Below are 17,007 nucleotides of genomic sequence, written 5' to 3' on the forward strand. Positions count from 1 at the left end.
ATGAGTTCTCTCTGTGAAAATACTGATTCTGAAAAATCCATCACTGAGGAGTTGATCCCTAAGAAAGTTTGGTTCAGAGTCGATGACGTTGATACAAACAATAATATGTTGATCGATTCATCCCCGGAAAAATCTATCTCGTGGAGGGATATGCTTGTAGGCCAATCGTCTAAGGATACTCTCATTGATTTGGAAGGAAAAGATGATCTGGATATTTTGGATGGGGACATTCTAAAATCTTTTGTGGATGGCGTACCTTCCATTTCCTTCTCGGATAGGATCCACAAAATCCTTATTCAAGGTATGGAAAACACAGTGATTTTAAAACTTCTTGGTCGTAACATTGGCTTTTTGGTTTTGCAGAATAAATTGTTCAACCTGTGGAGACCTTCAGCGCCTCTACATATGATGGATATAGAAAATGGTTACTTCTTGGTAAAATTCCAGAATAAGTTGGACTGTGAAAGGGCACTTGCTGAAGGACCTTGGATTATCTTTGGTCAATATTTGACGGTTCAGCCTTGGACGCTAGCCTTTGATCCTTCACAAGCTTACCCTAGTGTTGTGATGGCATGGATTAGATTTCCCAGTTTACCTGGATATTTATACAATCATAAAATCATCACTGAGATAGGGGAAATGGTTGATAAAGTGGTTAAATTGGATATGAACACGGATAGTAGGACTAGGGGAAGATTTGCTAGATTGGCTATTTATGTTAACTTGGAAAAGCCATTGGTATCCCATATTCTGATCAATGGTCGTAAGCAGAATGTTGAATATGAATCTTTATCTACAATCTGTTTTCATTGTGGGAGATATGGGCATGTGGAAAACTCTTGTCCTTTTAAGAAATCTGAAATCCCTAGTGAAAAGGAGAACACACCATCGAAAATGTCATCAGAGTTTCAAAACACGGCCAAGGTCGACGCGGAGAAGGAATACGGGAATTTCAAACCTTGGATGATCATGAGAAGAAATCAAGGCGGAAAATCAGAGATAACGTGCAAAATTCCTTACATAATCAACAGATTGGGAAAGATGGCTCCCGTTTTAGAACCCTTAATAATAAAGATTTGCACAAAGATGATTTTGAGGGTTTTCTGCCGAATACCAGGTGTCATAAAGGGAAAGAAATTATGCATGGTAATTCGATGGAGAAAATTTCTACTATTCCTAATAATGATCGAGTAGTTGAAAAAAGAAATAGTAATAATAAAAGTAACTTAAAGAAGGTGGGTCTGATGGGAAATAGTGGCCCTATTTTTAAAGGAAGCAGTAGGATACTCTCGGAGCCCAGTAAGCCCAGCACAAGCCAAAAAGAAAAATTGCATAATTTAAAGAAGCCTTATAGTAGTTTGGGCATTAGAACCATACCTGCTGGTCAGGCCCCGTGGAGCTTTAGAACGTTCTGATCCAGATTTGGTTGCCCATCATCCCTCCGTTGCTGCTGGAAAGGGCAGTCGGATTTTTATAACAGATGAGTTACAAACAGTCCCAGGTGACGATATGGGTCTTGGATTTGAAGGAGAAGGATCAAAAAATCAGCCAGATTTGGAGGAATCAAGGCGGACTGCAGTTTCACTGGATGTTGGTAATCTTGACTCTGGTAAACATTCGGCGGTTGTCTTTCATGAAAAAACCCAAGCCAAGGAAAAGAACAATGCTCATCCTTCTCTTGTGTTTTCCGGTGGTTCGGGTAAATTTTTTAAAAATAAAGACAGAGGATTTGCTAAAAAACAGACTAAACTTTTCCATGGAAGCAATGTTCGCTTCAAAAATTCGGGAGGCCAGAGAACACCTTTGAAGGAATCGATGGAATTCCTTGCCGAGAGCATCTCGACTTTTGCAAAATCTAATATTGAGGTTGACTCTAGCTTCAAAATTGGTGGGCTAAAAGAAGGAGTTAATGGTCCTGGGCAGTAAGGATATCGTTTTTTATTCTTATTTGTTTTGTTATTTTGATAATTTGTTATTAGGGATTTGGTGTATTTTTTATATAATTTAGTTTTTATATATTTTATTATGGTTTTAAATCTAAAAATTTTTTCATGGAATTGTCAAGGGAGCGCTAGCAGGAAGTTTTTACGAGTCATTCAGGAATACAATGCCGAGCATAGGCCTGATATAGTTTGTTTGGTGGAACCGAAAGTGAGTGGTAAAAAGGCTAATCTTATTATTGAAAATTTGGGGTTTAACTATTCACATCGGGTTGAAGCTGTTGGTTTTTCAGGTGGCATATGGGTTGGATGGAAGGAGTCTATTCAAATCCATATTATTCGAAATCATCCTCAGTTTATTTTCTTACGTGTTAATAGTTTTAATCTTAATAATTCCTTCTTTATTTCATTTGTTTATGGCAGTCCTGACAGGTCTAAACGGAAGACTCTTTGGGAAGATTTAAAATCAGCTAATCCTAACATTAATTCTCCTTGGTTAATTATGGGGGATTTTAATGCAATTTTATCTCCTTCAGATAAAAAGAGTCCTGTTTCCGTTGGTAAGCGTTGTGATTTTTTTGGTAATTTTGTTGACTCCTGTGAGTTGCAGGATTTGGGATTTATTGGACCTGCTTTCACTTGGCAAAGAGGTAGTACTTTTGTCAGACTTGATCGGGCCTTAGCTAATGACACTTGGGTGTCTACTTTTCCACATTACTCTGTTCATCATCTCACTCGTATTAAGTCTGATCATAGGCCCCTCTTGTTATCTACTAGAACTGACTGTAGCTCATTTCAGGGCAGACCTTTCAGGTTTTTAGCAGGATGGACAAAACATAGTGATTTCTCTAATCTTGTTAGAGAAAGGTGAAATTTCACAGGTAATATGTTTGAATCTTTAAACAATTTTACCTTTTTTGCTAAAGAATGGAACAGGAATATTTATGGCTTTTTGGGTACTCGTAAGAGAAATCTTATGAGATCGCTTAACAATATTCAAAAAACCTTGGAGCATTCTCCCTCAACGTATTTAGCAGGAAAAGAATTAAAAATTTGGGACGAGTTGGAAAATGTACTAGATCACGAAGATCTTCTTTGGAGACAAAAGGCTCGCTGTGATTGGCTTCAATTGGGGGATCGCAATACAAAGTTTTTTTATAGCCATACTTTGAGAAGAAGGAAATTCAACCGTATCTTTACCTTACGCATAGATAATGGGGAATGATGTTCAGATCAAGACGTCTTGCAGGCTAAGGCGGTGGAATTCTTTGAAGGGCTTTATGGAGAGACTCCTTCTACCTTGAGGGATATTCCTAATGCTGGGTTCCCTAGCTTCAATTCTTCAGAAGTTAGTTTTCTGGAGGCTTCTGTCACTAATGAGGAGATTAAAAGGGCACTGTTTGACATGGCTCCTTTGAAAGCTCCTGGAAGTGATGGTTTCCACGCTCATTTTTTTCAAAGTCAATGGGATATTCTTGGGAATGATGTTTTTCAATGGGTAAAAGAGGTTTTTGATGGACGACGGATAGATCCTGAATTGAATAATACGCTGATTGTGTTAATCCCTAAAAAAGAGAATCCTGAGGATTTTACCCATTTTAGGCCCATTAGTCTATGCTCTGTTCTTTACAAGCTGGTTATGAAAGTTATTGCTAATCAGTTTAAGGTGGTCTTTCCCAAGCTTATATCCCAAGAACAAGTTGGGTTCATAGCTGGGCGTAACATTTCTGACAACATCATTTTAGCTCAAGAGATCATTCACTTTATGCGCTGTACTAGGAAATGAAGGAAATGGATGGCTATTAAGTTAGATTTGGAGAAAGCTTATGACAGAGTTAGCTGGGACTTTATAAGTGCTTCCTTGTTAGCTGCCAAAATCCCTGTCTCCTTATGGAGAGTAATCATGTCAGCTATTTCTTCACCTTCTATGCAAATTCTGTGGAATGGGGTGCCTACTCAGAAATTCAAACCTAAGAGAGGAATTTGTCAGGGTTGTCCTTTGTCGCCCTACTTATTTGTGCTTTGCATGGAATGGTTAGGACACTTTATTAGGGCAGAAATATAATCTGGAAAATGGGTTCCAATTCATCTTTCTCGTGCAGGCCCTTCAATTTCTCATTTGTTCTTTGCGGATGATTTAGTGATCTTCTGTAAAGCTCAAATTGACCAAGCTCGATTACTGGATTACATTCTAAACCATTTCTGTGATATTTCAAGACACCGAATCAATGTTAGGAAAAGTAACATTTTCTTTTCTAAAAATACAGAAGCTGATGTTCGCAATCAAATTAACCAACTTTTTGGTTTTCAAGAAGTCCGAAATCTTGGTATATATTTAGGTGTCCCTCTTTTACATGACAGGATTACCAAAAGTACCCTAAGCTTTATAGTGGACAAAGTGAGGAAGAAATTGCAGAGTTGGGATGCTAGGAAGTTGTCTATTGCAGGGAGAATTACGTTGGCACAATCGGTACTTCTCTCTATTCCTAATTACTTCATGCAATCTTTGATGATTCCGAAAGGTGTCAGCGCTGACATTGAAAGGTTGGTCAGGCAGTTTATTTGGGGTAGTTCTGATGGGCATCCTAAATCGTCTCTAGTGGGATGAAATTCTATCTGTCAACCGAGGACTCGGGGAGGTCTTGGATTCAGACATCTGGAAGATCAAAATTCATCTTTTCTAATGAATATTGGCTTTAATCTAGTGTCTAAAAGTAATGCGCTTTGGGTTCGTGTTCTTCGAGCCAATTATGGTTGGAAAGATAATTCCCCAGATTCTATTAATAAAAGCCAATGTTCTCATTTATGGAGGGCTCTCTCTAAGACATGGCCGCTTCTTCGAGAAAATCTTGCATGGTCTATTGGAGATGGTGCTAGTGCTCGTTGCTGGAAAGATCCTTGGATCCCAGGTATGGGCCCTTTAATCTCTTCAATTCCTTCTTATGCTAACCTTGATTTGGATTGTTGTGTTAGGAAGATGGTCAATTCTGATGGTTGCTGGAATTTGGATCTGTTTCGTGTCTGGGTGTCTGAATATATTATTAATAGAATCATTAGCATTCCTCCTCCTCACCCTGACTCTGGTTCGGATAGGATTATATGGACCAAGTCAGCATCTGGAGTCTTCTCAGTTCGCAGTGCCTATTGGTATTTGAAAGAGAATTCTTGGAATTCCTAGGAGGATTATTGGAAGATAGTTTGGAAATATCCAGGTCCTCAAAGAGTAAGAGTTTTCTTTTGGCTTGCTTTCAAACAAAAACTGCTCACAAATTCGAAACGAGCTAGAAGGGGACTCAGTCATTGTAGTTCCTGTTCTATTTGTGGTCATGAATTTGAGGATTTGGTTCATGTTCTCCGGGATTGTCCTCCTGCGAAAGATGTGTGGCAACTTGTGATCCCAAATCAGCTAAAACAAAGGTTTTTCTCTGTTTCTTTTCAGGATTGGCTTATTCTTAACCTTTGTTTTCATGAAAGATTACAGGATTATGGTCTCGTGTGGTCTTGCCTATTTGGACTAGTTGCTTGGCGTATATGGAAGAACAGGAACCTATTTATCTTCCAACATATTTCTTGGACATCATCGGAAGTGGTGAAAGTTTCTAGCTGCTGGGGTCGTAACTACATCTCTCATGTTGAAGACAACAATAACAACAAGCAGAGCTCTTCCTTGATGGTCAATCCAGATGATACTTGGGTGTTTTTATCCACTGATAGAGCTGTGGCCAGAGATTCTGGTTATGCTGCAACAGAAGGCATGGCTTGTGATCGAGATGGAAATTGGATAGTGGGATTTAACCGATTCGTCGGCGTGTGTTCTCCGTTCGAAGCTAAAGTTTGGGCCATTCTAGATGGTATCCTTATTTTACTCAATAAGGGCTATAAACAAATTAATATCATGACTGATAATCTTGAAGTTGCCCAAATCTTGAATGATATGGATTTGGAAGACTCAGGGATCACTGTACTCCGAAGGACTTTCCGCATCTTGCATTCAGAAGGGGAGTGGAGGATTAAGCATATACCAAGAAATCAAAACTTGGTAGCGGATCATCTTGCTAAACTCAGTTTGAGTTGGAAATCAAGCTTACAAGTTATTGATGAGGCTCCTAGGGATATTTTAGATTTACTTCAAGAGGATAAAATCAATGGGTGCTTTATGTAATTGATGTTTTCATTTCACCAAAAAAAAAAAACTAAACTAAAACAAAAAAATAATAAAAATTATACAAAAAAAATAACAACAAGATAATCAATTATTTAAAAAAAATACATTTTTTCTCTTCTCTCTCTCTTTTTCTCTCTTTTTCCGCAGCAACTCTTCTTTCTCTTCTTTTTCTTCTTATTTTTCTGCTTCAGCTGGACAGAGCTGGTGTTTATAACACGACTGGTGCCGCCCATGGGAATGGCACCTTTGGTGCCGCCTATCAGTTAGGCACCTTTGGTGCCGCCAATCAGATTCCCTCCTCTAGGGTATTGTCAAATCGGCTGCAGCTTTTTTTTTCTATTTTTTGTTTTTTTAGTATATTTTGGTAAATAAAAAATATATAATATTTTGGTTATTTTTATTTTCTTTTATAATATTTTAGTAAAAAACCCACCATTAGGACAATAGACTTTTTTTTTAATTTGCTGTGAAAAGATGTATTTGATTTATTGACAATTAATTTATTGTTAAAATTTTACTTATAAATTATAATAATTTAATAAATTTAAGTTTGTGTACACAATAACTAAGCCCAAAAATGTGGTAATTTAAGTTTGTGCCCCTCGTATGTGGTAATTTCATGCGAAGCAACAAGTTTTAAAGCAGTACCGTAAAAGAAAAAGGGTTAATACATATAAATACGATTCAAAATTCGAGTTTGACATCTTGATTTAAATTGATATCTGAATTTAATTTTTTGATTTAAATTAGTACTTACGATAAATAATTTATTTGAACTAAATTAAACTACAAAATTAAGTTCAAGTACTAATTTGAACCAAAAGTTTACATTCGAATACTTAATTAAATAATATAAAACCTTAAATACTAATTTAAACTTTCAAACCGTGCCAAAATATATAAGAAAAATAATTTAATAATAAATTTTATTAAAGTCTAACTTTAATGTGACTATGGATTGATTTCAGCGTTTTCCAACATCTACCCATGGAGTCATCTTTCCATTTGGAATTTTAGATGACATAATAATTCATTTAAGTATTTGAATCAAACGCTCACTTTGATTCTTTTACTGAGATTACAGACTCATTTAGATTATCTATTGAAATAAGTTGTCTTTTTACAATGTAAACATTTTTACAATGCCACTTATCATTAGTTTGAACTTAGACAATCAATGAGCTAATATTTGTTTATCACAATTTTGCTCTATATGCAAAACATGAAAGATAGAAACACAAAAGATATAACAATGAAATGTGAAATTTATTTTATTTATTTATTAATCATTGAAATACATAGAAAACTATTACATATTTACTATAATATGGGCACATTTTTCAACACAGTCTTCTTGCCCCCAACTCTGTCGCAAGTTTCAAATAATGTGGTTAAGGATATTACTTTGGTGGAAATGGAGAAAAATAATAAGTTGATTATATTGGAAAGCCCATTTGTTTTCTCTCATGATTATGCTATCAAACTCGTGTTTGAGTTTATAAAGCGTTCTCTTCTAGTGGCATGAAACTGGAACCCGAGACCGTATAATCACTGTCAATTGGGGGCCTGAGTTATATTTGAACCTGTGACCGCATAACCATTGTTAACTGGGAGCCCAAGTTATACTTCAACCCGTGATCGTATAACTATCGTGAAATGGGATCCCGAGTTGCAATGTGACATCTTTTAAGGTGATGGTTTCATCCCCATACGATAAATGAAATGCGTGGGTCTTCGAGCACCATCGCATCCCCGTTAACTCAAACATACCTTAAAACTATCATAATGTCTCCCTCAAACACAAAGACAAATAAATTTTTCTCCCCAAATTTACAACACCCAACACAAAAAATAAACAATTTTTGGAAAGAAGAAAACGCTTCCTGCAGTACGCGTTTTCCGTTTCTCTTTCCAAAATAGACCTATTTCCCTAATTTTAGAAAAAAAAAGCCTAAATCCCTAATTAATATTAGAAACCGACCTTTTTATGTAATTTACCTTGGATTTATTCTTTATTAAGTGATAAATAGGTTCGGTCTACTTACCAATTTCTACACTTTTTTTACAAATAATTCTTGAACAAATAACAAACTTATTATAATATAATCATAATTTCATATAAATATTTTTATTACTAATTGACTTCATTTAAAAAACTCAATATAACCCTTTATAAATATTTAACGTTCCACGCAATTTCAAACCGCAACCAATTCAAAACCAATATCACAATCCATACAATTTCATATTCAAATACACCTAAACATATCTTAAACATCACTTAGTAATTTACTAAATAAATATTTGCATATATTGTTTAAACTAATAAACTTCATTCATTCTATTTCAACTTGTTACTAAATATATCAAATATGTTATGATAATTCTATTTCCATTTCATTACACCAAGTATCAAAATATTATTTTAGTATCATTTCCAACCAAAAGGATAAGACACTTTCAAGTGACCAATATAACACCTAAGTACATGCCACTTTACCAAAAGAAAGATTACATCACCAAATTTTGTACTGGAGTCAGGATCGCTCTGGATGCTGAGCCGGAACCTTAATTTTTACTAACCTGCACACGGTAACAACCGTACGCTGAGTATATCATATCAGTGGTATTACTATAATTCAAATTATAATATAATAACAAAGTAAATTAAATCATTTAACTTTAAAATTTTACCAAACTAAATTATATTTAACTTTCTTTTCTCAATATCTACAATTCATTTTGGCTTTCATTAGTTAATATCATATACTATCACATTGAGCCATTATTTATCTCATGAACATTTAGTTCATGCTTTCTATTCGCATTTTCATATTCAATTCACATTTTCAAATTATATTCCACAATCACGTTTCTTTTCAATGGCTCAACTGATTCATTTCTTTCGATTTAACTTTTCAATTAATTACCCCTATTAACAGACTTGGACTTTCGCAGATACACGGATCCAACCAAACACACCAGATTGGCACCCAGTGCCTCATCGGATAGTTCGAAACAAAGTTGACATCCAGTGTCTCATCGGCCTAGCCGAAGTACAGTGATACCCAGTATCTCATCGAATCTATTCGAAGTAAAATAGTGACACCCAGTGTCTCATCGACTCGAGGTCGAAGTTTCCCTGAACTCTTCAAATCCTTTGGCATGCCAACTATATTCGACTCAGCCCGACTAGCTAATAGGGTTTCCAATTCTCCATTCAAACTCACTTTCATTTCAAAATTTACTTTCAATATCAAATTCACTTTTTCATTTACTAATCAAAATTCAATTCAATTCTAACACATATTTCTCATTCAATTCAATTTTCTAAATTCAATTCAATAAAGCTACTTACCTCAATATTTACTTACTATAAATTAAATAAATTTAAAATTAATATTTAATAATGAATAACTTGAATTATATTAATACAAACCCGAATTTCGCGATTACTCCTCGATAACTGTTTCCTTTCTTTTCGGTGCCGATGTCTCCGGTTCTTTGTTAGCTACGAAAATTAAAATAATTTACAATCATTAATATATCACTAATTTACATTAAATACTAAATTTCTATTTAACATTCACTTAAATTCCAATTTTAGTCCTAACTAAATTCATCTATTTTCCATTACAATTTATATCTTATTCCTACCCAAATTCCATCTAAACTTAAATTTAACTATCAAGCTTTCATCATAATTTCATAATTTTAAATTTCTTTCAATTTAGTCCCTACAACACAAAACTTATAGCCTAGTTTACAATTTAATCCTTTAATTAATTATAATCAATAATTTTATCAAAGAAACCCTAATTCAATCATTTATTCAACATGAACCCTACTCAAAAATCTACTAGTTTTCAAATTTTCAACTTAAATTTAATAATATTCAACTCTAGGACTCCAAAACATCAAAATTATTAGAAAATAGACTAAATTGACTTACCAAATTAAACCCCAAGCTTTAAAAACCCTATTTCTCCCTTTTCTTTCTTTTCTTCTTTCCTTCTTTTCTTTCTTTTTCTCCCTGTTTCATTTCTATTCTGCTTTTCTCTTTCTTTTTATGCTTTTATTTTACTTTAGTTTAATAATTATTATTTCTTAAATATTAAGTAAATAAATATGTATTTTACAATTGTATGTATATGATTTATTACACTTGTAGTTTACTATCACCATACATTTGTCAACTTATTAATTTGTTCATTAATCTAATAATATAATATCAATTAAATAATAATAACAATAATAATTATTATAATAAATATCTATTTAATAACAAATATAAATATTACAAATGTACACATATATTTTACATTTGTATTTTATCGTCACCATCCACTTGTCATAATTTCAATTTATTTATCATATAAAAATCTTTTACTAATTAATAATAAATAATAAAATATCTTTTTTACTAACTCTATATAAATAATACAAATGTACTTATTTAAATTAATACTGTGATAGCCCGAAATAGGCCTAATCGGAACAGTGGTTTCGTAACCACAAATTCGAAGTGAAATAGTTTAATTTTATAAATTTTTATTAATTACCAATTGATTGAAATATTGTGTGAAAATATGGATAGGAAATTTTAATGATTTAGTGCCTAATTGAAATTTTAGGACTAAATTGAAAAAAATGCAAAGTGTGTCTAATTAGTGATTAAATGACTTAATTGAATTATTGCATGAAATTAGAAGTGTTTATGTGGCAAATAGACCATAAATTAGTGTTATGGACATATAAGGGTAATTCTAGAAAAATATCTAAGCTAGTGGGTGAAGGGCATTTTTGTCAAAATTGAATAAAAGACAAAATAAGATGAAAACAAGTGTTCATCTTCTTCAAATTAGACCCCCTTGCTGCCGAAAATTTCATGTCACCATAGCTAGGGTTCTTGATTTTTCTAAGCTCAATTGTAAGTGATTTCTTGCCCCGTTTTTAATTATTTTCGTATTTTTATGCTTATTGAAGCTTGAATTTCATGTTACTACCATTTATTTTAAATGAAATTAAAGTTTAAAAATTGACCCATTCATGATATAGTTGTAATTTGATGAGTAATGATAGATAATGGATGTTTGAAGTGCTAATTACGAGTTTTAGTGGATGAATTTCGATAAAAATGTTGAAAAAGGACTAAATTGTGAAAGATAGTAAAGTGTGCATAAAGTTGTGATTTTGTGAAATTGAGTTATGAGCATGAAATATGATTTAGTGAGGTTTGAAATTTAAGAAATTTAGTGAATTTTATTTTTACGAGCTTTGGGGCAAAAGTATAGTTTTGAAAAGTTATGGGAAAAATGTAAATTTTGCCAAAATATCGTGTATGAATTGTATTTGAATGGAATGTTGATAAAATGTATTAAATTGTGTTAATATAGATCAAGAAAGAAGGAATAGTGAAAGTGATAGGGGAAAAGAGAAGATTATCGACTAATTTACGAAAATAGTCTTTTTGCATCTGAGGTAAGTTACGTATAAATGATAGCAATATATTTTTACAAATTGTGAATTATATTTGATATATGAATTAATATTGAATGTGGAAGGAAAATTGTTCATGAATTATTCAAGTGATAAAGTGTTTAAAATAAAGTGTTAAGTGTAAATTCCCAGTTGAACTTAGGAATAGAAGTGGATACAAGTGACATGTCACTAGAGACCGGTGTTACAGTGAGTCCCGGGTGCTGGGTGATCTAGCATGTGTTGCAGACATCCGACAGCTTGTATAAGCAGGCCCGTGGACATTTCCAGTGTTATTGATCAGTGGTAGCTTCGGCTACATTTCAATGGTAGCTACGGCTACATATCAGTGGTAGCTTCAGCTACATATCAGTGTGGCACTTATGTGCTAATTGTCTACATATCCGTGTATATTTCGAGTATTCAACGGGATTAATAATGAGTTAAAGTGAATATGAAATGAAGTGTGTATGCAGGTACATTTTAAAGAATGAGCATATGTGATAAAGGTTAAGTGTGTAAATGTATATACAAGTGAATTGGTAAGATTGTGCATGTGTAAGTGATTGAAATTGCTAAGAAATGTATTGATTAGTTTTATGTTAAAAATGTTAATTATTAAATGAGTATTTATTGTTTACATGTAACTTACTAAGCTATTAGTAGCTTACTCCTTTCTTCCTTTCCTTTGTTTTATAGTGTTTTGAGCTTGCTCGAATTGGGGATCGTCAGAGCTCGTATCACACTATCAACAGACATCTCGGTATTATGTGATTTCAAAACGTTTAAAGTTATGGCATGTGTAAAAACTTATTCATTTTTTAGTATGTTCATATGATATGGCTAAAGATTAGCTATCAAAATGGTAAATTGAGAACATGTTTTGGTGTTATGTACGTTTAAATGGTAGTTAATACAAGGAAACTATATAAGAGTAAAAATTTGCAAAGAAGCAGTTTTTTGGACAGTAGCAGTGACGTGAATTTGAAAAATCACCAAAAATAGTAGAAATGGAATTAGAGAGTGAATGATACAAAGAATTAAAGCTTATCAAGTCTATTTTTACATGAAAGAAATGGTATAGGCAAAGGAATTTTATATTTTGAGATATTTGAATTTTAGTGAGACAGGGTCAGAATGTTTTTTTAGGTCCTCTATTCTGAATTTAGAAATTCATTAAAATTGTAAAAAATAATTATGAGTTATAATTTATATGTATAGATTCCTTAGTGAGCCTATTTTCTATAGAATCAAACAGAAACACCATATGAAGTCTGTACATTGAGATAATTGATTTTTAGTGAGTAGTGGTCAGAACCGTTGGACAGTGAAATAGGAGAGTCTTTAATGAATAAACTGTACTAATTGATTAAACCAAAAATTCTGAAAATTTTATGGTAAGAATTTATATGAGTCTAGTTTCAAGGAAAATTTACGGATTTAAATTTTGAGTTTCTTAACTCGAGTTATAATTAAATTAGTGACAGTCGCGCAGGTGGACAGTTTTGTTGTGAATAGTGAAATTAATTCTAAAAGCAATTTTTTATGCTCCGAACTAGTAAGTTAAGTTAGATAATGCCTCATGCTCGACTCCAGCTGTAACACCCCTTACCCGTATCCGTCACCGGAATAGGATACGAGGTATTACCAGTTTTTACTGATTTTTTTTAAACTCAATATAACCCCTTTATAAATATCTAATGCTCCCTGCAAATTTTAAACCGAGACCAAGCCAACACAACCAATCAATTTCAACATATTTTCAAGATAGATTTATTGTATTCATAAGATAATCTCATCACATGCCAAAACCAAAATTTGTTAGCCATACCAATGGCTAACCATACATTCATTCCACATTAACATCTACTTTACTCGCTTATACATGTCATTGATTTCAGAAATAAGTTTCTTTATGTACCGAGATCTTGAGGTTGATAGTGTGATGCGTCTCCGACCAAATCCGACCTCCGAGCTCTTAACACTACAAAACAGGAGAAAAAGAAACAGGATAAGCACTTTGCGCTTAGGAAGCTCATGTAACAAGAATTATACTTACCTAATATTTTCCATACAATGTAATAAACATTCATACACCCATTCCATACATTATTCCCCTATCATGCACAAACTCAACATTCAAATTAGTCCAATAATTTCCATGTATCAATAATTTATACCATGATTGATGAGCTCATCAATACCATGATTTCAATTTCCTTGTTATTTTTCCATATTTACCCCGTTGAACTACTTGAAATTTCGATGGATTTTCAGAGGTACACTTTAGTGTACAATTTCGGGTCCGTCAATTCATATTCATGTGCGCACATTTCCATTTCAGAGAGCACACTCCCGCGAACCTCATCCTTACAATGGATTACCGGTCAAAGCTAAATCTCAGAATATAAACTCACGAGTATTGTCGGGATTACTAGTCCAGCTAAATCCTGCAATGACAATTACTCTAATGAGCTTGGATCCAATTACCTACCAAAGCTAAATTCAGACCTAATTTGGATTACCCGTCCGGCTAAATCCATTTTCCACATATTCTTCGGAGGGCTATATCAGATAGGATCACTCGTCCGGCTAGATCCTTTTACCGTCAATTCCTTTTCGAGATCCATCAATTTTCTTTCATTCAACCGGATTTATTTCCTCTTTTCATCAAGTATATCAATACTTCATCAATTATCATACAATAAACATACAACTCATATTCACAACAATAACAAACATTTCAAGCATTTGAGAATATAATTCAAGTTACGAACTTACCTCGATACTTGTTCGTAAATAAAATCTACTAATCCCAAATTTTTCTTTTCCTCGATCTAGATTCGTATTTGAATTTTCTGGATCTAAATAAATAAATTTAATCATTAATCTAATACATTTCATGTTCATATGTAACATTCTCTAAAATTCCATTATTATTTATAGTGCATTCAAAGCTATCTTACTGAGTCACAGTCACTAAATTATTTATATCTTGAGCTACAGAACTTCAAATTAAGATCCGTTAATTTTCCATGAAACTAGACTCGTTTATCTTCTTACCATAAAATTTTCAGAATTTTTGGCCTAGGAAATAAGTAAATTTTATTCTTTAAAGTTTCCCCTATTTCACTTGTTGACAATTCCTACCCCTCTTCACTAAAAATTAATTATCTCATTGTACAGAATTCGGATGATGTTTCTGTTTGTTTCTTCTGAAAATAGACTCATTAAGGATTCTAACCATATAAATTATAACTCATAATCATTTTTTTTACAATTTTTAATGATTTTTACAAAGTCATAACAGGGGAACCCGAATTCATTCTGACCTTGTCTCACAAGACCTATTATATCTCATGATTTACAATTCCATTGCTTACACCATTTCTTTTATAAGAAACTAGACTCAATAAGATTTAATTTCATATTTTACTCATCCTCTAATTCAATTTCTACAATTTTTTGGGATTTTTCAAAATTAACCTACTGCTGTTGTCCAAACTGTTTTAGTGCATGAGGTTAATTACCATTTTTCCCTAAACTTTCAATAAATGATAATTTCATCCTTGCTCAATTAACCTCTCAATTGAGCTGATTTTTCCTAAATTAACACATTATTCCATCACTTTAAACTACTTTATAACCTTTGGAAATCATAATTTTAGCATTAAACTTTAATTCCAAACTTTTTCACAATTAGGTCCTACAAATCAATTTCTATTGAAATCACCTAATAAAATCATCTCATAAACAAATTAAAGCTTTACTTTCATCCTATTTCATCATAAAATTCCAGCACATATTCATAGCAACTTTCCATTTCATTCATAAAATCAAAAGCTAATGAATTTAGTAATAGGACCTAGTTGTAAAAGTCTTAGAAACACAAAGATTACAAGAAAAAGGCAAGAATTAACTCACTTGGTGCAAAAATTATGAAAAACCAGCTTGAAGAAACCCTTGGGACGTTTTTGGCTGATGAGAATGCAGAAAATATGAAGAGAATTCTAGATATTCCACTTTAGTCCTAACTTTTAAAGCAATTTTTGTAATATTCCAATTTTACCCTTAATTCTTCAATTCTCCTGATTTTTCTCAACTTATGCCGCCCAAAATATCTTCTTTTGGGATTATTTTCAATTTTTGTACCTCCTCATTTAACAATTGAGCTATTTAATCCTTCTAGTAACTTTTACACCTTTTCAATTTAGTCCTTTTACGTAATTGACTATCCAAACATTAAAATTTTCTAACTAAATTTTTATACCATATTACTAATATTTCATAATTATTTATAAAATTATTTTGACTCGGTTTTACGAGATCAAAGTCTCGATACCTTATTTTTACCCAATTTCTTCAATAATTTCTTTTTCTAACTAACCACTAAATCGGTAAAATTTTTCTATCGATATTTTCATACGATTTTCCTATCATATCAATATTCATGCAAAAATATTAAAATAAATTTATCTTTAAATCGGATTTGTGGTTACGAAACCACTATTCCGATAACTTTGAATTTGGGCCATTACACCAGCAACGGTCTCAGGTAAGGGGTGTTACAAATACACTTGTATTTTATTTTTACCTTACACTTGTCTTTTCTTAATTTATTTCATAATATGATAATATAATCAATTTAATTTATAATATAATAATATAATAACAATAACAATATATTTTAGAATTAAACAATCATAAAAATCAAAGATTTTTATGCTTTGCCGTCTCATTCATTAGAATAGGCTTAATTGCCTATTTAGTCCCCCTTATCTTCTTTTAATCTATAATTAGACTTTCACACCTCATTCAATTCAGTCCTTTTTCCTAATATCTATTAACTAAGCTAAATTCACCCAATTTGAACCTAATTAAACACTCAACTATACTCATGATTACTCCTAATAATTATTTACGAACTCAGTTTACTAAGATGGAGGCCCTATAACTCACTTTTCCGGTGCTTGTGAATTTCTGGTCATTACATTTCTCCCCGTTTAATAAATTTCGTCCTCGAAATTTACATGAGAAGAGATAAGGATATTGTGCTCTCATAGTTTCCTCCAGTTCCCAAGTTGCTTCCTCTACATTATGATTTCTCCATAGCATTTTTACTAGAGGAACCCGTTTATTTCTTAATTCTTTCACTTCTCGAGCTAATATCTGAACCGACTCTTCTTCATAAGTTAAATCAGATTGAATTTCAATGTCTTCAGTAGGAATAACATGAGAAGGATCCGATCTATATCTCAGCAGCATCGAAACATGAAAAACATCATGAATTTTCTGTAGTTCTGGAGGTAAAGCTAACTGATAAGCGGCCGATTCGATTCTTTCTACAATCTCATATAGCCCGATATAACGAGGACTCAACTTTCTTTTTGACCAAATCTCAATACTTTCTTCTAAGGAGAGACT

The 17,007-nt window shown here is 32.7% G+C and overlaps 1 protein-coding gene across 1 annotated transcript; it reads left to right on the forward strand.

Annotated features, from left to right (window-relative positions):
* Positions 1-3,726, forward strand: LOC105786718 (uncharacterized). The gene is made up of 5 exons (XM_012613211.1): positions 1-1,004; positions 1,389-1,922; positions 2,364-2,753; positions 2,877-3,055; positions 3,173-3,726. The coding sequence occupies exons 1-5, from the start codon at positions 1-3 to the stop codon at positions 3,724-3,726; spliced, it is 2,661 nt and encodes an 886-aa protein (XP_012468665.1).
* The last annotated feature ends 13,281 nt before the right edge of the window (positions 3,727-17,007 follow it).

Source organism: Gossypium raimondii, chromosome 1, assembly GCF_025698545.1.
Source record: "Gossypium raimondii isolate GPD5lz chromosome 1, ASM2569854v1, whole genome shotgun sequence".
NCBI lineage: Eukaryota > Viridiplantae > Streptophyta > Magnoliopsida > Malvales > Malvaceae > Gossypium > Gossypium raimondii.